Source organism: Caretta caretta, chromosome 6, assembly GCF_965140235.1.
Source record: "Caretta caretta isolate rCarCar2 chromosome 6, rCarCar1.hap1, whole genome shotgun sequence".
Lineage (NCBI taxonomy): Eukaryota > Metazoa > Chordata > Testudines > Cheloniidae > Caretta > Caretta caretta.
In genome coordinates this window covers 14,018,063-14,040,462 of record NC_134211.1, presented here as the reverse complement: position 1 = coordinate 14,040,462, position 22,400 = coordinate 14,018,063, and the positions used below count along the sequence as shown (strand labels likewise).

The following is a 22,400-nucleotide window of genomic DNA, read 5'->3' as shown; positions in this document are numbered from 1 at the left end:
GCTCAGTCTTGAGGCCAGTTATGCTTTTTACCCCCCCTCCCCAACTGCTCCCTTTCAAAGGTTGCTCCAGAACCTCACTCCGCTGATGGAGAGGAGCTTCTGTCTCATCTAAAGCCTAAACTTGTTTATGGCCAGTTTATATCTATTTGTTCTTGTGTCTACATTGCGGCTTTTGTTAATTCCTCTGTAATAGTTATCCCTCTGATGCAGTTAGAGAGAGCAGTCATCTCTCTCTCCTCAGCCTTCTTTTGGTTAGGCTAAATGAACGTATTTCAGTCTCCTCTCCTAAGTGAGGTTTGTTAGGGGGCTTATTCCTTCACCCACTTACTTCCCTGGTCCTACTCGCATGAACAGAGAGCAACAATACCCAAAGTCCAAAGGTGCAAACAATTCGATGTTTATTGGGGTGAACTTCCAGCAAGCATGATTCCAGTTCCCTTCCTTAGTATCCTCCTTCCCAGCTCTGACACCACAGAGCCTTACACCTGTGTCCCGTTCCTGCCCTTAGCCAAACATGATTCCAATTTCCTTACTCCCATTCCCCCAGCCTCACACACCCACCCACCCCCATTCCCAATTCCCCCCACACACCTGCCACCCACCCACCCCCTGACTGACTGCAGACTATATAGTCAAACTTGAGTTCTGCTTAGCTATACCTTAACCAATCATTTTACTTAAATTTAACTACCCAATCCTAACATATTGGTACATGATTAGCCAACCAATTATATCCCACCACCTTAAGTAGTTGACCCCCAGCAAAATTAATTATACAGCAGACAGGAACAATCACAGAACCAGACAGAGATTATACAGACAGACAAACAATAGCAAAGTGGGAACTATAAATGACAAAACAATACAGAAGTGAGGATTTCACATCCCAGCTATTGATAAGTGAGTTCTTGCCAGGCAGGATGCTATCAAACTAAGTTTCCTTTTACATTTGCTAGGCACTTCCCTTTCTCTGGAGGGGATAGGAATACAATCCTGTCCTGATAGTGCCGAACAGCCCAATAGCACCTTATTTCAATGTGACTAGTTTGGAATGTGAGGATGTGACCGTTCGCTTCCCAGCTTATGGCTGCTTCGCCAGAGGCCTTGGCCTAAGAACAGGGCCTCAGATTGTCACAGTAAGAGAAGGACCTTACACTGGCCGACAGTGATTTTGATGCTCTCTTTTATACCTCTCTAACTAGCTTAGTGATAAGAATACTGTTAGGATATAGATATTCAGGCCTGTCTGCAAAGGCCTGTACTTTAAGAATTTAGGTGTATTCTTGTTGCCGGCATCCAGTGCCGAGAGGCTGAACAACAGCTTCAGTTGGTTCGTTACCCGGTGTGCTACACCCAATAATCACAACGGGGTGGAGAAGCAGAAAAGTTTATTTGCAGCTGCAAAAAGGTACAGGGAGAATAAAATCTCAAATCCTGCACACAGAGCAGGAAGTTACACAGGCTTTTATACATCCTTTTTCCCAGCATACTTATCCAATAGCAAGCTGCCCCAAGTATCCATATAGCCAGCCAATCCAGTTCCCAGCTAGTTCCCTGATTCTCTGTATCATTTGTTAAACTATACATAAAGCTGCTTTATTCAGCATTGTTCTTCCATATCTCCCCTGTTTGGCCTTGCTTAGTTTTAGGCAGTCTGACTCTGCAACATATTGTTGCAGATTCTTAGCATAACTGCTGTGTGTGCCTCCAGGCGGGGGGGCCAAGGACACTTGGGCCTAGTACGCAGAGCTGCTGCAAGTGCCTCCAGGCAGGAGGGGGGCCAAGGACACCTGGGCCTAGTGGGAGGGGGCTTTATCGACACTCGTGGTCTTCCATCCCCTCGAGTTACCTAGTGGCCATGCCCCAGTGTCCCCAACATTCTTATCACTTGGCTAGTTCCAGAGGTATAAAAGAAAGAATCAAAACCACTGTCTGCGAGTGTAAGGGCCTTCTCTTACTGTGACAGTTTGTGGCCCTGTGCTTAGGCTTAGGCCTTTGGCTAAGCAGCAGAGGCAGCCATAAGCTGGGAAGCGAACAGTCACATCCTCACATTCCAAACTAGTCACATTGAAATAAGGTGCTATTGGGTTGTTAGGCACTATCAGGACAGGATTGTATTCCTATCACCTCCAGAGAAAGGGAAGTGCCTAGCAAATGTAAAAGGAAACTTAGTTTGATAGCATCCTGTCTGACAAGAACTCACTTATCAATAGCTGGGATGTGAAATCCTCACTTCTGTGTTGTCTTGTCATTGTAGTTCCCACTTTGCTATTGTTTGTCTGTATAATCTCTGTCTGGTTCTGTGATTGTTCCTGTCTGCTGTATAATTAATTTTGCTGGGTGTAAACTAATTAAGGTGGTGGGATATAATTGGTTACATAATCATGTTACAATATGTTAGGATTGGTTAGTTAAATTTCAGGAAAATGATTGGTTAAGGTATAGCTAAGCAGAACTCAAGTTTTACTATATAATCTGTAGTCAATAAGGAAGTGATTGGGTGTGGGTGGGCATGGGCATGTGGGTGAGGGAGATGGGAACAGGGAATGGGAGTAAGGAAGTTGGAATCATGTTTGGCTAAGGGTAGGAATGGGAACAGGGACACAGGTGTAAGGCTCTGTGGTGTCAGACCTGGGGAGGAGGATACTAAGGAAGGAAACTGGAATCATGCTTGCTGGAAGTTCACCCCAATAAACATCGAATTGTTTGCACCTTTGGACTTCGGGTATTGTTGCTCTCTGTTCATGCGAGAAGGACCAGGGAAGTAAGTGGGTGAAGGAATAAGCCCCCTAACAAATACACCTAAATTCTTAAAGTACAGGCCTTTGCAGACAGGCCTGAATATCTATATCCTAAAAAGGTTACCCATTTCTCTGGATATACTAGTAGCCCTTCTCCATATCTGGTCCAGTTTGAATTCATCTTACACATGGGAGACTAGAATTGCACACAGTATTCCAGATGAGGTCTCACCAGTGCCTTGTATAATGGTACAAGCACTTCCCGATCTCCACTGGAAATACCTCACCCGAGTATCCCATGACTGGGTTAACCTTGTTCCCAGCTGCATCAGAGTGAAATCTCAGAGTCATCCTATGATCAAGCAATACACCCAAGTCTCTCTCCTTCTCTGTTGCTTCTAGCAGATAAGTGCCCAGCTTTCAGCAATAATTCTCATGGTTAGTCCCCAAGTACATGATTTAAGCACAGAAGCAACGGCCTTTACAACTACAGCACGATCTTTATGCTACTTTGAAATTTTAGCAAATGGCAAATTCATTGCCTTGTGCCTCCCTATAAACCACCAGGCTTCCATTCATTATTGTGCCAAGCCATCACACAATGCTTTTTGCAGAGAGTAACAAAAAGCATGATCCCTGCTGCCATCTTCTTACAGTCCAAGACTCTGACCTTGCAACACTCCATTTTAGGATGCAGGAGTACACAGGTGCACCCAGTCAGGCAGAGCAGGGACTCAAACCCATGTCTCCTAGATCTCAGGCGAGTGCCCATGCATTTCAGGATACACATGCCTTTCTGCTTTTTCCATGAAGAGTTTTGAGGCATTGGTTTTGCCTACTGCAGAATGAACATTGACATTTAATGAACAGTTTGTGTTGCTTGGCCAGCCCTCAGCCCGTGCTTAACTCCATGCATGCGTGAAGTCATTACCACATGCACATTAAGTGTCTGCAGGATCCGGTCCCACAGTAGGCTACCCTAGAAGGTGCTCATAGAGGGGTTAGAACAGTTACACCACGTTAGCGTGACAGTCCCTGTGGGTTCTACAGTAGGTGGAGGGTGTTGACGTAGTAGGAGCAGTGGGAGAGAGGATTTTAGCTGTTGGAAGGGGATTTGGAGAGGAGCTGGAGGGCTGTAGTTTCCCCAGGCGAGATAGAAGGAAACTAATGCAAATGGAGAAGGGTAGATTGCCGTGTAGACAGAGGTGAGTGCGTAGATGTAGCCGAGGTAGCTTTGGCCTCGCCAGATCAAGCAGTAGAGCAACAGCAGCACAGGCTACCCACTGGAGTACGACCCAGAGTCCCAGCTAGTCTTGTATAGGCCATGCTTCCACTACCGTTATTTCAACTAGCTTGATGAAAGCTAGCTCACTTGGGTCTGTGTGTGCGCACTACAGCCACGCTTTGGAATGCCCCATAGATATAGCTTAAGGGTCAAGAAGCAGGAGATACCAGTTATGGGGCAGGATGCTTAAGGTCTTGAAGCATCAGGTTTCCCAGTCACTAACACAATGGGGAAATCTTCTCCACCTCCTGTAAGCTAGGGGCTGGCCACAGCCCCCACAGAAGACACAAGGGTTTCTAGTTACCAGACTTAGGCTTGTCCCCCAGCTGGCTCACATGGACTTCATGTGAGACTGGCAAGCGCCAGTAGTTCTTATTGCGTGCCCAGTGGAGTTAGAATCCAGCTATTCACAGTAAAGTTAATCAAAAAGTCTCTAGTTCGGCTGAGTGGCTTCCCCTCCCCCCAGATAGGACCCCAGGAGTGAGAGAAAGCCATTTGATTTACCTTGTCTAGTGCTAGCTTGCAGTCTTCTTCCTGTCCTCTATGCCACATCCTATTCTGGTGTCTATCCCTGCAGAGAGGTCTGTTCTGCTGCTGAATGGGGAAGAGCTACAAGGCCAGTAGTAGACCCCTGGCCTCAACAACTGCTGTTCCCTCCCCCAGAGGGACACGCTACCACAAGACATTAGTGCACTCCACAGATTTTATTTCTGCTCCTCTCCCTTATTTTACAGTCATCTGCCATGGAAGATTTGGGACCTTGTCATCCAGCTGCTTCTCCTATGGAGTAGTGTCACAGTAACGAGAGAAGCCACAACCACCAATGAAAGCATGGCCAGAAGCATCAGGGTCAGGTCCAGTCTGGAGACAGGGTCTGAAGGAGGAGGAGGAGGGGAGGTTAAGACAATCCAGATTTCTGTAGGGTCTAAAGTGTGGAGATGACACCTAGACTTCCCTGCCCCAGTGGTGCTCCCCCTACCGCTTAGGCCAGCCTTCATCAGAAAGATACTTGAATTGTCAACTCACTTTTTAGACTGTGAGCCAGCACCACCATCCCATTGATGGCCATCCAATAGAGGGCAGAGGCAATGCTAGCCCCAGTGCATTGAGTGCCACAGAGGCTCAGGGCATACAAGTCACCATTGAGGTGCCATAGTGTCCCCCCCACCTCCCCCAAGTTTGCTGGTTTTTGAGACATCCTATGAATGTCCATAGGATAAGGATATAACCCAACATTGGCCCACTCATAGGAAGCACTCACAGGTATGGTGTCAGCCAGCATTAGCTTACATATGGATCATCAAGGAGTGACTTCTGCATGTAGCCCCCCCTCCCCCCATGAACATTTATATTAGAACCCCCTAGACAGCATTGACTTGCTGTATTCCAGGTTACTGTGCAAGATGCCAGTTGTCCTACTAGGGTTTAACAGAAACCTCACCCTTGTTCTCATAGACGTGCTCTCTCCACGGCTCAGGGCTCTCCTGGAAGATCGCAGGGCCAGGAGAACTCACCAGGTCCTGGGGCTCTCCTGTCCCATTGTTGATATCCAGGAACCGGCGGCCTCCTGGCAGATGGAATGGAGAGTTAGGGAGCTGTCTGTCCAACGCACTCACAACCAGAGGGCCCATCGTGATGAAATGCAGCGTCACCATGGACTCAACCATGAGCCCTTACAGGCCTCCTGACAGGTTGTGGTACCAGGTATTAGATCTTCCTGAATTGCTTATTTGAAGTGTGGGAGAAGTTGGGAAGAAAGGCCATTTCATCAGGAGCAGCAGACACTCCACTCTCCAGAGGCAATTTCTAGTATTGTCTCCTACATAGGGCAGTTGTAGGAGATTAGGCCATTTACCTCTTCGTGTTAGCCCATCATACCCTAGCTAGCGCTACAGGACATGGTAGAGGTACAGAATGAGCTGGGCTGAACGCCTTGCAGTCATGTATAGCACAGGGCTGGGCAAACTTTTTGGCCTGAGGGCCACATTAGCACTGTAAAACAATATGGAGGGCCAGGTAGGGAAGGCTGTGCCTCCCCAAAGAGCCTGGCTCCCTCCCAATTCCTGCCCCCCGACTGCCCACCTCAGAAACCCCCTCTGCCCCCCAGCTCCTTGTCTCCTGACTGCCCCCTCCCAGGACCCCTGCCCCTAACTGCCCCCTGGAACTACATCCCTATCCAACCCCCTGCTCCCTGAGAGCCCCCGCTGGACTCCAAAGACTATCCAATGCCCCCTGACTGCCCCCCAGAACCTCTGCCCAATCCAACCAGCCCCTGTCCCGACTGCCCCCTGGCACCCTCTGCCCCTTCTCCAATCCCAACCCCCTTATGATGCTGCTCAGAGCAGTGGGAGCTCACAGCTCCTACCGGAGCAGAGTGCTGGAGGCGTGCTGAGGCTGCGAGGGAGAGGGACAGCACAGGAGGGGCTGGGGGCTTGCCTCCCCGGCCGGGAACTCAGGGGCTGGGCAGGATGGTCCTGCGGGTGGTAGTTTGCCCACCTCTGATATAGCAGGACAGGCAGATCTCTGTTCACTATGAGTCCTCTGGTATTTGGGATGGGAGCTTGTAGAAACCCACATGGATTTCAGACCACTCCGACTTACTTGTAGCAGCTCCTGATGGGCACAGGGTCCTGCAGGGCTCCAGCCGGGAGGGGTAGCAAGCTGAGGCGCTACAGTAAATGTACACCTAAAATCCACACAAGTGAGAATGGAGTTAGTGAGTGACTGGCCAGTGCTGGTAGGAGCCAGGAAGTAGATCCACAGCTATCGGTTTGGTTCTGCATGTGCAGCGCCTCAGCAGAGACTGAGGAGGTCAGGACCTGACTAAAATAGGAGCTCCTGCCCCTGCACTCCGACTTCCCCCTCCTCACCCGCTTTATATGTGGGCCCCTTCTCACCTCTCCCTCAAGTGCCACCTGGGAGGCGGAGTCCACAAAGGCAAAAGTGGAGAGGACGAAGCGCTGGTGGTGAGTCGGGAAGGGCAGCTCAGATGAGGCAGGGCCCACGGGCACAAGCTGGGTTCTGTAGTTGTCTCCCAGGAACGGGCACCTGGGAGCAAGACATGAGAGAAGGGTGGACCAAGGAAACCGCCTTCCTCCTCCCCAAGCCATGCTCCCCCTCCATCCCAGCCACTCACCCGTCCACCAGGATGGGCCACTGCGGCTGCTGCAGGGGGTTAGCGCTTGGGGTGGCCCAGCACTGGTGCAGAACCAGAACCAGGGACGGGTCTGTTCTGTGCAGGATGCGAACCTCCATGTAGACAGGGTCCCTGAGCACCTTCACCACAGGGTAGTCTCTCTCTGTGAGATAGGATCTGTAGCTCGGGTCTGTGGGGGAGAGGGTAGGAGGAGAGCAGAGCTGAGACACCCGTGGTCCTTCAGGGGGATGGGATCTCCGTGCTGGAGTGAGGGGTCACCTACCTGTGGCGATGCGCAGCTCAAGCCGGAGGGGTCCTGCCTGGGTGACTGGAGCAGGGGTGGGGGGCAAGAAGACCTCGACCTGGACTGGCAGAAAGTCACTGGCATTGTAGATGCAGCGAGCATGGAGGCTGCACAGGAGAGAGCAGAGGGAGGAGACAGGGGCTGATGCTCTGTGACTTCAGATTGAGGCCATGTGGTTTCTGGCAGTGACCTTATTAGTGCTTGAGACAAGCAGGATCAGGCCCTATCAGTACTTGGATGGGAGACATCCAAGGATGCTAGTGGATCAACCCTTTTAGTAACTCAGATGTTCTTCCCTCCAACTCAGGGACTCAGCAGGAGTGTCTGAGCACGGCCACATGGGGGCCTTCTCAGACAGGCTAGAAGCACCTGCTTACTTGTCCTCACATCTCTTTTGGCAGCATTCTCAATGTAAGCAGGGGAATAGTCCTGCTCTTGTGGGGAACTTTCCTGGCTTCTGCACTACCCCAGTGAAGTGGGCTAGCGAAAGGATCCGAGTCCTCGCTCCCACTTCCTTTACCCAGTGGCCTCCCTGCCCTTCAGGGCTCCCCTCCACTCTCCTGTCTGGCAGAGTCCTTGTAACCCCAACAAGGCTAGGCCCAGGATTCGGGGGGGGGGCTCGACCCCCAACCCTGCTGTGGTCACCTAGGACAGGGGCTAGGGTGTCCCCACTCTGGGGTACTCTCTCTGCACTGGGCACTTCTGACCCATGACCATTACATACAAGCATTGGCCTCTCCGCATTGTTCCTGGGGACTGTCACTCTCAGGGTCCTGATTTCCCATAGATCCTTCCCCTTTTAGTACTGGGAGCTAGCCAACCAGTACACCCCACTGAATGTTAGTAAGGGGGCAACAGTCCTTACATCAAGCTTTCTTTCTACCAACCCTGTAGGCAGTTATTAGTCCCTCAGGGTGGCCCCATGGAGCCCTTCTCGGGTCAGGCTGGCTGTGCCTACTTGCCATTGGAGATCGCACAGCAAGTGGCATTTACAATCATAAGATTAGGATTGGAAGAGCCCTCAGGTGGTCAGCTAGTCCAACCCGCTGCTCAAAGCGGGACCAACCCCAACTAAATCATCCCAGCCAGGGCTTGGGCCAACCAGGTATTCAGAACCTCTAAGGATGGAGATTCTGCCACTTCCCTAGGTAACCCATTCCAGTGCTTCACCATCCTCCTAGAGGGATAGTCCCGTCCTCAATAGCCATCCTAGACCTCCCCCACTGCAGCTTGAGACCATTGCTCCTTGTTCGGTCATCTGCCATCACCGAGAACAGCCAAGCTCCATCCTCCTTGGAACCCCTTCAGGTAGTTGAAGGCTGCTATCAAATCCCCCCTCACTTGTCTCTTCTGCAGACTAAATAAGCCCAGGTCCCTCAGCCTCTCCTCATAAATTATGTGCCCCAGCCCCCTAATCATTTTTGTTGCCCTCTGCTGGGCTATCTCCAAATTTTTCCACATCCTTTCTGTTGGTGAGGGCCCAAAACTGGACACAGTACTCCAGATGGGCTTCACCACTGCTGGAGAGAGGGGAATCATCACTTCCCTCCATCTGCTGGCAATGCTCCTACTAATGCACCCCAGTATACCAGTAGCTTTCTTGGCAAGAAGGGCCCACTATTCATTCGTAGCCAGCTGCTCGTACACTGTAAATCCCAGGTCCTTGTCTGTAGAACTGCTCCTTAGCCAGTCGGTCCTCAGCCTGTACCAGCGAATGGGATTCTTCCCTCCTAAGTGCAGGACTCTGCACTTGTCCTTATTGAAGCTCAGATTTCTTTTAGCCCAATTTTCCATTTTTCTAGATCTCTCCCCCCAACTTAGTGTTATCCATTAACTTACACCCTCAGCAAGCCATCCCATCATCCAGATCATTAATGATAATGAACAAAACCAACCCCAGGACAGACGCCTGGGGCATGCCGCTTGATACCAGCTGCCAACTAGACAGAGCTGTTGATTGCTACCCGTTGACCTTGATGATCTAGCCAGCTTTCGAGCCACCTTTAATTCATTCATCCAGGCCCTACTTCTTTAACTTGCTGTCAAGAACACTGTGGGAGACTGTAACAAACTTTGTTAGAGTCAAGGTATATCATGTCCACCGCTTTCCCCACATGCACAGAGCCAGTTCTCATCATAGAAAGCAATCAGGTTGGTCAGGCATGACTTGCCCTTGGTGAATCCATTTCGGCTGGTCCTGATCACCTTCCTCTCCTCCGAGTGCTTCAGAATGGATTCCTTGACAACCTGCTGCAGGATTTTTCCAGGGACTGAGGTGAGGCTGACCAATGTTGGCATTTGATCAGACAACGTAAAACCCTGACTCTTGGACAGTCAGCTGCACAGAGTGTCCTTCCCTTCACAAAGCAAGATTTTGCACCATGCCCCATTAGGGATCAGGTGCATTGCCCCACTCAGAAAAGGGGATGTCTGTGACTGCAGGGAATCCATACCTGTAGAACATCCCCTAAGTCCTTTGGTGGTCAGGAGAGGCTGCTGAAAAATTGATGGATCAGATCTTTGCCAGGGGAAAGGATCTGGCCTCACGCTTCCACTGTGGAAGGGCTGAAGACTGCTCACCATCACTTCCTTGCTAGTCAACAGAGCAGGCCAACTTACATGAAGGTGCTGTCCCGGGTGATGGAGCCATCCGGCCCAGTCCGGATGTCGATGCCAGAGATCAGCTGGTTCTCATAGATCAGTTTGTCATGGATCACCTGGAAGAGTGGAGACATGGGGCAGGTTAGTCCCCCAAGCCCCTGAGCAGAGCACTCACCCTGGCTTCCCGTGGGTGTCCCCTCACCTGGACTGTGGTGCCGCACTGCATGAGGGGGAAGCGGAAGATCACAAAAGCCTCAGTCATCCTGATGGGGTCACACCCTGCCTGGGCATAGGCTAGCCGGACACTCTCCAGGATGATGGGGTGATCAGACATGTCCCTGGAGACCACCAGAACAAAGTGACCATCCAGGAGGCACTGAACAGTGACTGCAACACAAAGGAGCAGGATTAAGTATAGGTGTTCCTGGTAGAGGAATTGGGCAAGAGTTCCATGCCACACTCAGGATGATAGATTGGAGAAGAGCCATGAGAAATATTAGAAAACAGGCCTTGTAGTGACCAAATTCTGTCTCTTTAGACAGAGAGAAGGTTAAGGGGTGACTTGATTACAGTCCAAGTATTTAAATAAGGTGTAGATCTGAGAGCGAGGGTAGTTAACTCTTGGAATGGTTTGTCCAGGGTCATGGTGGATTCTCCATCACTGATAAGGCAAGACTGGATGTCTGCTAAGAGATCTGCTGGAGGAATTATTTCAGGGAAATCCTATAGCTTGTGTTATACAGGAAGTCGGACTAGTGATCACAATGGTCCCTTCTGGCTTTGGAATCTATCAAATGAAGCCCCATGGGGGTAAGTGGGTTTGTCTGAGACAGCATGATTGCAGCTCATGTTGTGCAGGAACGGGACACAAGCCGGCAGAGTTATCCATCGATCTGATGATGGAGCACCAGCCTGTACCGTCTGATGGGTCTTCCTCTGCCACCACACATTTGGTGTTGGCTCTCAAGATCTGCCAGGCATTGGGCAACTGAGGAGAGACCGTGATGTAGGAAGGAATCCCTTTGCACACAACCGATGCCAGCTGCAGCCTAGGGTGAGAGTTACAAAGACATTGCATCCAAGTCTAGTTCACCATGCTAGTAGGTGGTGACCAAACTCATCTGAGACGTACGGTGTGTCACCAAGCTTCCCAGGACAGAGATGACAAAAGGCTCCATAAGCTGACATGAGGGCAGGTCTACCTGTGTTGCCATAGTAGCAGGGAGTGGTGAGGTCAGTCTCATCATAACAGCAGCCAGCCTGGAAGCAAGGAGCTTGGCCTGGGGCATCCGCACAGGGCATCTTCCCAGCCACCACACGGCACTGCTCCTCTGTGAGATGCGCCCCTAGAACAGCAGGGTGTGGATTAAGGAGAGCTAGAGATCCTCTAAAGGGATCGCAAGAGACCCTTCCCCAGAGACTAAGATCTGTAGTGACCTCTGCACAAGTGGCTGACCTCAACACCAGTCCAACCCTCCTCCCCTTCCCCAAAGGGCTGCAAGAGCTCCCACAGTGGTCCTCCATCCCAGCTCACCCTGCCCCCCACAACCATAACCTCAAACCACATACCACCTCAGACAGCATTGTGCTCAGATCCTCACCCCTGTCCTCCAGATGTAGGATGTTGCCCTTCTCTGATAGCAGGCTTAACATGTCACTTGGAAATTCAGGCTCCTGATCTGCTGCTGTGTCAAAGGAGAGTCCCCACCCACACCCTACAGCCCCCTCAACACAGCCAGCAGTGTGGTCAACTCTAATTTATCACTTAGCAGTTCTGGGGTGGGTTTCTCTAGCCATCTCATGAAATAGTGAGCAGACGCCTGCTCTATGCATTTTTCCTTTATTGAAGTCACCATCTCCCTTTATGGACGATGGGGCAGAAGCTAGCAGGTTGGCCACCATTTCCCCATAGCCGATCAGAGGAAAGTGTCCCTCATAAACATGGCTGCGAATTTCTTTCATGAGACTGAAGCTGTACCTACAGGCAAAGTGGATGCCACTCTGGTTTAGGGGGAGGGCTAGACAGGACTCTAGGAGAATGAGGGACTAAGAGCTGAGAAGAGCCTGTGTGAGACACATGGGGGGGGGGGGGGGGAAGGAGACAGATTGCAAGCAGATGTGGGGGTGAGATATGAAGGGATACAACATCAGATCCCAAACCCTGGGATACTGGAGGAACAGGGGAAGCCCCTCTGAGCAGCCAATGGCAAGGACACATTGGTGCATGTGTGACTGGATTTTGCGCCAAAGAAGCTCAGACTTTGGAAGCAAGTGCCTTCCCTCTAAACTTTGAAAAACCAGAAGGCAAATAGCCACCCCTTCCCCTTCAAATAAACTGGGGGCGGGTGGGGGAACAGTATGATTTCTAAACGAATCTCATTTTTGATCATGGCTTACAACACTGTCAACACCAGCTCTAACATGGCAGCCACAAGCAAGCAACAAGGTTCAGCTCCTCTGAAGACCACCACAGGAGTCAGAAGTGGACCATGAAACCTTCCATTAGAGGGGACCCACATGCACTCAAACCAGTTAGAGGTCACAGACACCCCCACACACCTATGTTGCTTGGTGGAGGATATATTTGGGGCACCGGGCGCACCAGGCCCGGCTGCGGCTGGGGCACCGGGCGCACCAGGCCCGGCTGCGGCTGGGGCACCGGGCGCACCAGGCCCGGCTGCGGCTGGGGCACCGGGCGCACCAGGCCCGGCTGCGGCTGGGGCACCGGGCGCACCAGGCCCGGCTGCGGCTGGGGCACCGGGCGCACCAGGCCCGGCTGCGGCTGGGGCACCGGGCGCACCAGGCCCGGCTGCGGCTGGGGCACCGGGCGCACCAGGCCCGGCTGCGGCTGGGGCACCGGGCGCACCAGGCCCGGCTGCGGCTGGGGCACCGGGCGCACCAGGCCCGGCTGCGGCTGGGGCACCGGGCGCACCAGGCCCGGCTGCGGCTGGGGCACCGGGCGCACCCGGCTGCGGCTGGGGCACCGGGCGCACCCGGCTGCGGCTGGGGCACCGGGCGCACCAGGCCCGGCTGCGGCTGGGGCACCGGGCGCACCAGGCCCGGCTGGGGCACATAGCGCATGGTCTCCTCTGGGGTTAAGTCACGTTCAGTGGGCTTGGGGCAGGTCATGTTCACATCATAGGTGGCAGCGACGGCCCTGGCGCTCAGCAGTTCCTCCACTCGGACTTGCAGGTGGTTACGCCCATCCTGCAATGAAGAGACACCAATCAGTCAGTACTGTGGCCTAACAGACTCTCTGTAGGCGCTAAGCACAGCGCCTCCCAGCTGCACAGGCTGCTGTGACTGCAGGTATGGACCCATCTCCAGCTTCTGTTGTTGCTCAGGTACACTGGGGTGAGGCGTGCCAACCCCCCTCACCTTCTTCTGCACATGACAGCCATTGTAGCCAGCTGAGAAGATCATCGCTCCTTGCTCGCCAGATGTGACCCAATGGAGACAAATGGAGCAGTTGGTAACTTCGAAGGGTGTCCCAAACTCATCTGTGGAGAGAGTCATACAGGTCGTGGGTAAGGAAGAGTTCAAGCCCTTGATGAAGCTTAGCCAAGTAGCCATGTTTGGAACAGTGACTGTGGTTTGTCACATCCTTCAGTTTAGTGGAGTTTAGCATGGTGGGAAGCAGCTCCGAAGATACAGGACGGCCGTCATTTACCAAGTCTGACCTAGAGCCAGGAGTGTTAGGATATAGATGTTCAGGCCTGTCTGTAAAGGCCTATACTCTCAGAATTTAGGTGTATTCTTATCACTTGGCTAGTTCTAGAGGTATAAGAGAAAGAATCAAAATCACTGTCTGCTGGTGTAAGGGCCTTCTCTTACTGTGACAGTCTGAGGCCGTGTTCTTAGGCTAAGGCCTTTGGCTAAGCAACAGAGGCAGCCATAAGCTGGGAAGCAAACGGTCACATCCTCACATTCCAAACTAGTCACATTGAAATAAGGTGCTATTGGGCTGTTCGGCACTATCAGGACAGGATTGTATTCCTATCACCTCCAGAGAAAGGGAAGTGCCTAGCAAATGTAAAAGGAAACTTAGTTTGATAGCATCCTGTCTGGCAAGAACTCACTCATCAAGAGCTGGGATGTGAAATCCTCACTTCTGTATTGTTTTGTCATTTATAGTTCCCACTTTGCTATTGTTTGTCTGTCTGTATAATCTCTGTCTGGTTCTGTGACTGTTTCTGTCTGCTGTATAATTAATTTCGCTGGGTGTAAACTCATTAAGGTGGTGGGATATAATTGGGCACATAATCATGTACCAATATGTTAGGATTGGTTAGTTACATTTCAGGAAAATGATTGGTTAAGGTATAGCTAAACAGAACTCAAGTTTTACTATATCATAGAATCATAGAATATCAGGGTTGGAAGGGACCCCAGAAGGTCATCTAGTCCAACCCCCTCCTCAAAGCAGGACCAATTCCCAGTTAAATCATCCCAGCCAGGGCTTTGTCAAGCCTGACCTTAGAAACCTCTAAGGAAGGAGATTCTACCACCTCCCTAGGTAACGCATTCCAGTGTTTCACCACCCTCTTAGTGAAAAAGTTTTTCCTAATATCCAATCTAAACCTCCCCCACTGCAACTTGAGACCATTACTCCTCGTTCTGTCATCTGCTACCATTGAGAACAGTCTAGAGCCATCCTCTTTGGAACCCCCTTTCAGGTAGTTGAAAGCAGCTATCAAATCCCCCCTCATTCTTCTCTTCTGCAGGCTAAACAATCCCAGCTCCCTCAGCCTCTCCTCATAACTCATGTGTTCCAGTCCCCTAATCATTTTTGTTGCCCTTCGCTGGACTCTCTCGAATTTATCCACATCCTTCTTGAAGTGTGGGGCCCAAAACTGGACACAGTACTCCAGATGAAGCCTCACCAATGTCGAATAGAGGGGAACGATCACGTCCCTCGATCTGCTCGCTATGCCCCTACTTATACATCCCAAAATGCCATTGGCCTTCTTGGCAACAAGGGCACACTGCTGACTCATATCCAGCTTCTCGTCCACTGTCACCCCTAGGTCCTTTTCCGCAGAACTGCTGCCTAGCCATTCGGTCCCTAGTCTGTAGCGGTGCATTGGGTTCTTCCGTCCTAAGTGCGGAACCCTGCACTTATCCTTATTGAACCTCATCAGATTTCTTTTGGCCCAATCCTCCAATTTGTCTAGGTCTTTCTGTATCCTATCCCTCCCCTCCAGCGTATCTACCACTCCTCCCAGTTTAGTATCATCCGCAAATTTGCTGAGAGTGCAATCCACACCATCCTCCAGATCATTTATGAAGATATTGAACCAAACCGGCCCCAGGACCGACCCTTGGGGTACTCCACTTGATACCGGCTGCCAACTAGATATGGAGCCATTTATCACTACCCGTTGAGCCCGACAATCTAGCCAGCTTTCTACCCACCTTGTAGTGCATTCATCCAGCCCATACTTCCTTAACTTGCTGACAAGAATACTGTGGGAGACCGTGTCAAAAGCTTTGCTAAAGTCAAGAAACAATACATCCACTGCTTTCCCTTCATCCACAGAACCAGTAATCTCATCATAAAAGGCGATTAGATTAGTCAGGCATGACCTTCCCTTGGTGAATCCATGCTGGCTGTTCCTGGTCACTTTCCTCTCATGCTATATAATCTGTAGTCAATAAGGAAGTGAGTGGGCATGGGTGGGAGGGGATGGGAACAGGGGTGCGGAAATTGGAATCATGTTTGGCTATGGGCAGGAATGGGAACAGGGACAGAGGTGTAAGGCTCTGTGGTGTCAGAGCTGGGAAGGAGGACACTAAGGAAGGAAACTGGAATCATGCTTGCTGGAAGTTCCCCCCAATAAACTTCGAATTGTTTGCATCTTTGGACTTCGGGTATTGTTGCTCTCTGTTCATGCGAGAAGGACCAGGGAAGTAAGTGGGTGAAGGAATAAGCCCCCTAACAAGGAGGGGGGAGAGTGGCCGAGCCAGGCCAGGCCATCCCATCCCATCCTTGGGCATGACAACAGGGAGGTGATCGCCCACAGAGGGCGCAGGATCCAGGCGTCTGGAGCTCAAAGGGCCGAGTTACACCAGAGCTTGGGATACCCAGCCACATTTTGGTATGTCCTTTTACAGTCTCCCCCCAGCAGGGTTCCCTCTTTACCCTCTGCTATTTGTGGGTCACGGTCAGCAGGCTGTTGTGAGGAAAGACTTTGCTACCTGGATTCAACCGTTAGGGCTATCTCCAGTCTTTTCTCCAGGGGACTGGAGCCACAGACTCTCACTTCAGGAGACCAGGGTACTCAAGATTTGAGGGTAACAGCCAGGCCACCAAGAGACACTAGAGTAGGACCTTCTTGTTCCCTTCTTAAAGCTCTCATTACATACTGTAGAAGTAAGAGGTTTCCACAAGAGACCCATAAAACCCTCCTGCATGTCTAAGAGGGCAGACGAGCAGGAGGCTTCTTAGCTTTCTCATGAAGCAGCCAGGCAGCTACTTACCCACAACTTTGAAGCGGACGGTGCGGCCCTGGCTGGGAAAGACCAGCAGCTGCATCCCATAGTCTCCACAGTTATACTCATGTTGCAGGACAGAGAAACTGACCCTGTGGAAGTCCCCCTGCCCAAGGGCTATCCTTAGGGACCAGAGCAGCACTAAGCCCACAAAATACCTACAGCCCAGCCCCATAGCTGAAGATGCTAAGAAAGAAGCCCATCTAGCACCACTTCTCATAAGGGGAGAAGCTGTGGGACCGGGGCTTTGTAGGGTGAGTGGTGGGGAGGGGGCGGGGTGTGAATCAGATGAGCAGAGAGGCAGCACCTGGGGAGCTGCCTGGTGCTGGGGAGGGGCCGGGTGAAAAGTGCAAAGCTCAGGGTGAAAGGGAAACATAACCATCGAACCCTTCAGCCCTAAGACCCCCCTCCCATTGAAGCCTCCTGTTACGCTACCTTTTCAGTGTTGCCAGCTCTCAGGATTTTATTGCAAGTCCCATGGTAACTGATGTTTTATTTCAAGCCCCATCTCCTGGAAACAAGGAACTAGCTGAGAACCTCAGTGTGCATTCAAAAGAAAAGTAAGTTTCTTGCCCGCACAGTTGCAGAGAAAAGCTTAAAAACAGGGCTCAAGCACACCCCAAGTGCCCCAAAAATCAGAAGGCCAAGTTGCCTGGAATCGAGGGGTCTAGTCAGTGTATCCTTCTGGGATCGGATGATTTAGTTGGGGATTGGTCCTGCTCTGAGCAGGGGGTTGGACTAGATGACCTCTTGAGGTCCCTTCCAAGCCTGATATTCTATGATTCGAAGCGGGCGGGCAGGCACAAGGTCGAGTCAGTGTGTAGGTGGCCATGGTATTGAATGAGGCCTTTTTCTTTCTTGTTCTGTGGGATTAGGTTATTGAAAAACTGGAGTGGATACAGAGAAGAGTCACAAATGCAATTTGCCGGCTGGAAGAAGTGCCGGCTAGCAAGAGATTCTCAGTGCTCAGTCAGTTTAGGTTATCGAAAAGGAAATCAAGAAGTAGCTCAAGTACAGTGCCCAAGTACATTCATAGGGCGAAAAGACTGGCTAATAAAGGGCTCTTTAATCGAGTGGAGAAGGGTAGAACAAGATCCAGCGGTTGGAAGTTGGAGCCAGCCAAATCCATGGACGATGCGTACAATAGCCTGGGGAGGCTGTACCTCCGCAAAGAGCCCCGCGTGGCCCTGCCCATGCTCCGCCCAAGGCCCCCTCCTTCTGCTGCTGGTAGTTGGCCCCAGGCCAGGCAAGCAGCCTGCTCCTCTTCCGGGAAGCCTGCTGGGCTGGGGCTGGGGCTGGGGCTAGGGCGGCTAGGACTTGGGGTGGCTGGGGCCGCACCACCCAGTTCTCCAGGGCTGGGGGGAAAAGGAGGGCTGCCCGACGCCCACCCAGTGGTCTGGTGCTGGGGAGCAGCCCACCCACCCAGTGCTGCGGGGCTGATGGGGCAGCCTGTCTGGTGCTCTGGGTGTGTGTGTGCGCCCTGGCGCTTTGGGGCTGGTGGTGCTTGGGCAACCCGGGATTGGAAGGGGGGGCTGGTAGCCGTGGAAGGGAGGGATTCTGGGCTTTGGGGTGGGGCCTCAGGCTGAAGGGTGGGCTGGGCCAGGGGCTAGCCTCCCCAAGCCTGTGGTTCACCCACCGTCCATGGCCAAATCTAAGGTAGACGTAAGGCACACATTTTGAAGGGTGACTAACCCTTGGAACAGACGACCACTCGAATTGATGGAGTCTCAATCAGGCTATGTCTACACAGCTGCAGTGCTGCCCTGTAGTGCTGAAACATACTGCAGCAATGCTGTCGTAAATCCACCGCTCCCAGAGGTAGGACGATGGCAGAGTTCTTCCAGTGAGCTCATGGCATCTACCCTAGGAGAGAGGTTGGATTAACTACGTCTCTCAGGAGGGTGAATTTTTCACAGCCCTGAGGGACACACCTGGGTCAACCTAACTTTCTAGTGTAGACCAGCCCACAGGCGGCCTGTCTGGAAGACGCTTTACTCAGACACAAGTTATCGGGCTCCATGCAGAGGTAACAGGGTGACATTCTCTGGTCTGTGCTCTGCTGGAGGACAGATTGGTTGATCTAAGGGTCCCTTCTGGCCTGAAAATCCATGACCCTATGAAAAAAACCGCTCAAGTGTATTTTTTATGTGAAAAATCTTGTGATTTTTGCAGCAATCTCTTGATTTTTGGCTCTTTGGGGTTGGGGCTCCCCGTCTCATCTCCCTCGCTCTTTCTGCCCTTCTCACTGCTGAGAATTTCGCCAACCCTGAGCGCTCAAAAATCATGAGTCCCCCCAAACTCCTGAGCTTCCCTTAAAAATCATGAGATTTTAAAAATAACAAATTTGTGGCTATTTTAAAATGCTTTTCTGGCTTTTGAATCTGCGGAGGTCATGCTTTGAAGCTTCTCTGTCTCTACAGTTATTATGTATTTGTATTCCTGCAGTGCTTAAGAGCTCCGGTCATGGAGCAGGACCCCATTGGGCCAGGCGCCATACAAACATAAAACAAAAAGATGAGGCTCAAACCCTTTTTTTAAAAGGAAAGCTGATGTTCTGGTATGTTCACCTGACTCCAGGAGCTGGAGCTTTAAGAAAAGCACAAAGTATTGCATCACTCACAATAACATGATGAGAGTTGGTAACTCCGTCTCTGCTTCTTCCCTACTTCCCTGTTGTGTTGTGAACACTGGGGCGGGGGGGCATCGGGGGAGGAATGTAAAACTCACTCAAAGATGCTTTATCTTTGCGGCAGGGTAAGCAAGGTGTGTAGAGAAACTGCTCCTGTGACTGGGGAATGGAGAACGGGCCCCTGAGCCTGATGCTAACAGCTGCCAAACACGCCTCCCTCACAGCTCTGCTAGTACTCTTAACTCTGACCTACACACATGCTGCTAGTCTGGTCTTCTGTCCCACTGCTCTGCACCCCCTTGCCCTGTATGTCAATCTCTGGCTTGCAATTTTAACTGCTCCTGCTTGGGCCCACACTGAGATTTAAACTCCATGATCTTCAGAGCAAAGACCAGGCGATTTTGAACGAAAAGGACTAACCATCTCTAGGGAGTGGCTGTAGCACACTCATTAACATCCATGTGAACCAGCCCCTAGAGAGCAACAGATCCCCAAGCTCCCCTCATGCGAGTGACATCGTCATCTCCGTACAGGTGTAGTCCTGGCCCCTAGTCACCCTGGTGCTTTATCCCTTCACCAATCCCATAAGGGACACCAGCTGAGACCTAACATTACATGCCATACCTTTGGAAGGATCAGGCCTCCTCAGTGCTGAGTAGGGAGATCTGTGGGCAAAACCCAGGAGGTCCAGAAAACAGTGGTGTTAATTCACTAGGAGTCACTGCGTTCTGTCTGAGTCAGTGTTGGAACAGGGCTCTGGCGTGGTGCCAGGGGCTGATGGAGGTGCCATTGTTCTGATGAGGTGTGGAACTGAGGCCCATGATTGTTTATGATTTTACAGCTCTTTTAAAATAAGATTAAGGGGGTTAGCCCTAGTGGCCTGTGCAGAGTGCAAGTTAGGGGTGAAACTAGTCATAAATTAGGGAGGCCTCATACCAGGCCTTGAAGAAACCTAACCTGGCCAAGTATGGAGCTCCACAGACCGAGGCAGGCCTCAGCCTGAGCTGTGTGAAACCTGAGGATGCGCTGCAAGGACACCTCAATAGGCTTAGGCCTCTTGAGCTTCTCTTGCCTGGTGGTTTTCCTAGGCTCCGTCTGTCTTTTTCTCATGGCACTACTACCCCTCAGTACGTTTACAGTACAAAATTATTTCAAAATTATTCTATTCGAATTTTCGGAAGCTATTTTATACGTTCGGTCTTCTGTGTCCCTACTAAAGCGGGTGAATTTGGCAGATTGCGTCCACAGTACCAAGGCTGGCATCAAATGTCAGAGCGGTGCACTGTGGGTAGCTATCCCACAGTTCCCACAGTCTCTGCCGCCCATTGGAATTCTCTGGTAAGCTCCCAGTTAAGCATGATGGGGCAAAAACATTCTGGCGGGTGTTTCTGGGTGTGTGTCACCAGAAAGCTACGGCAGACAATCGTTTCGCCCCTTTTTAGCATGCAGACGCCATACTGCTTTCAGCAGACGGTGCACCACTGCTCTCCTGCTACGATAAATCCACCTCTCCAACTCAACTCTGCTCGGCCATTGTGAATCAAGCAACACAGCTTCTGCTGCCAACTCTGCTCTCCCGCTATTGCCACGCTTGCGAGCTTCTCCATGTTGTCTGTCCTGGGCTCCCACCTCTGTGAAAGCCACAGAAGACAACCATTGTCAGTCTTTGTTCGGCTACCGTGACCCAAACAGCACAGCTTCCGCTGCCACTCTGCTCTCCTGCGTTTTGCACCCCTTTTCCAGGATTACCCGTGCAAGCGCCATAGCCATGGAGCCCGATCAGATCTCTGCTGCATTTTGACCATTGTAAATACCTTATGCATTATCCAGTAGTATGTGCAGTACCTGCAAGACTGGTCAAGGAAGTGATGACAGCACGACTACTATACTGATGAGGACACGGACACAGATGGCACGGCATGTGGTGATTGGGAGATCATGGTGCTAATGGGGCAGGTTCATGCAGTGGAACGCCGATTCTGGGCCCAGGAAACAAGCACAGACTGGTGGGACCGCATAGTGTTGCAGGTATGGGATGATTCCCAGTGGCTGCGAAACTTTCATATGCGTAAGGCCACTTTCATGGAACTTTGTGACTTGCTGTCCCCTGCCCTGAAGCGGAAAGACACCAAAATGAGAGCAGCCCTCACAGTTGAGAAGCAAGTGGCCATAGCCCTGTGGAAGCTTGCAATGCCCGACAGGTACCGGTCAGTCGGGAATCAGTTTGGAGTGGGGAAATCTACTGTGGGGGCTGCTGTGCTGCAAGTAGCCAATGCAATCAATGACCAGCTGCTATCAAGGCGAGTGACTTTGGGAAACGTGCAGACCATTGTGGATGGCTTTAATGCGCTGGGATTCCCTAAGTGCGGTGGGCAATAGACGGAACACATATCCCCATCTTCGCCCTGGAACATCAGGGCAGCCAGTACATAAACCGCAAGGGGTACTTTTCCATGGTGCTGCAAGCACTGGTGGATCACAAGGAACGTTTCACCGACATCAATGTGGGATGACCTGGAAAGGTGCATGACGCTCGCATCTTCAGGAACTCTGGTCTGTTTGAACAGCTGTAGGAAGGAACTAGGGGCTGCATTGAAACATTTGCGCCTGCTGCAGGAGAAGAAAAAGGGAGAGTAGTATTTTAAAAGATACAGTTTAGAGAACAAAGGGGATGCTGTTTCTCAGTGAAACAGGCAATTCATAATACACAGCACGTGTTCTTTCTGTACAAGGTCTCATTTTGCCTCTCATACTGAAGTGCCTGCCACTTTGGTGTTAGTAAGCCATCACATGCGGCCGGGCAACAGAATTCAGCTTGCAGCTCCTTGATTTTTTGTACAACACTGTTCTGTGTCCCTGGAGTAGCCTCTTTCCGTCATGGCAGTGGAGAGTTTAATGTACGTATTTGCGTTCCTTTTTTGGGAACATAGTTGTGCCAGAAGAGATTCGTCTCCCTAACACACAATGAGATCCAGTACCTCCCGTTCGGACCAAGCTGGAGCTCGTCTGCGAATCCGGGACTGCGTGGTCTCTTGAGATGGTGGACTCTGCACGGTCTCCTGTGATGGTGGACTGTGCTGATGGTGACCATACAGGAAATTTAAAAGTTGGAGAGGGAAGGCTTAGCTAACTGCAGTCCTGGAAAGCACACTGCCCCCCCCCCATCACTGCCCATCAGCCAGTACTGACCCCCAGTTTTGCATCATTTAAAT

The 22,400-nt window shown here is 51.4% G+C and overlaps 1 protein-coding gene across 1 annotated transcript; it reads right to left on the bottom strand.

Moving 5' to 3' along the window:
* Positions 1 to 5,444: 5,444 nt before the first annotated feature.
* On the bottom strand, positions 5,445 to 16,734 carry LOC142072429 (zona pellucida sperm-binding protein 1-like). The gene is made up of 12 exons (XM_075129083.1): positions 16,548 to 16,734; positions 13,446 to 13,567; positions 13,087 to 13,274; positions 12,627 to 13,036; positions 11,270 to 11,413; positions 10,270 to 10,454; positions 10,086 to 10,183; positions 7,446 to 7,573; positions 7,163 to 7,352; positions 6,924 to 7,074; positions 6,628 to 6,712; positions 5,445 to 5,593 (listed from the first exon to the last, which is right to left on the bottom strand). The coding sequence occupies exons 1-12, from the start codon at positions 16,732 to 16,734 to the stop codon at positions 5,445 to 5,447; spliced, it is 2,037 nt and encodes a 678-aa protein (XP_074985184.1).
* Between the last annotated feature and the right edge of the window lie 5,666 nt (positions 16,735 to 22,400).

Excerpts from the sequence above, each read along its gene's own strand:
- LOC142072429 (XM_075129083.1), bottom strand. The coding sequence starts at position 16,734 with ATGGGGCTGGGCTGTAGGTATTTTGTGGGCTTAGTGCTGCTCTGGTCC. Across the intron at positions 10,455-11,269 it reads CTGCTACTATGGCAACACAG|TCACTGTTCAGTGCCTCCTG; the intron begins GTAGACCTGCCC and ends TTTGTGTTGCAG. Across the intron at positions 7,075-7,162 it reads TGGCCCATCCTGGTGGACGG|GTGCCCGTTCCTGGGAGACA; the intron begins GTGAGTGGCTGG and ends TCTTGCTCCCAG.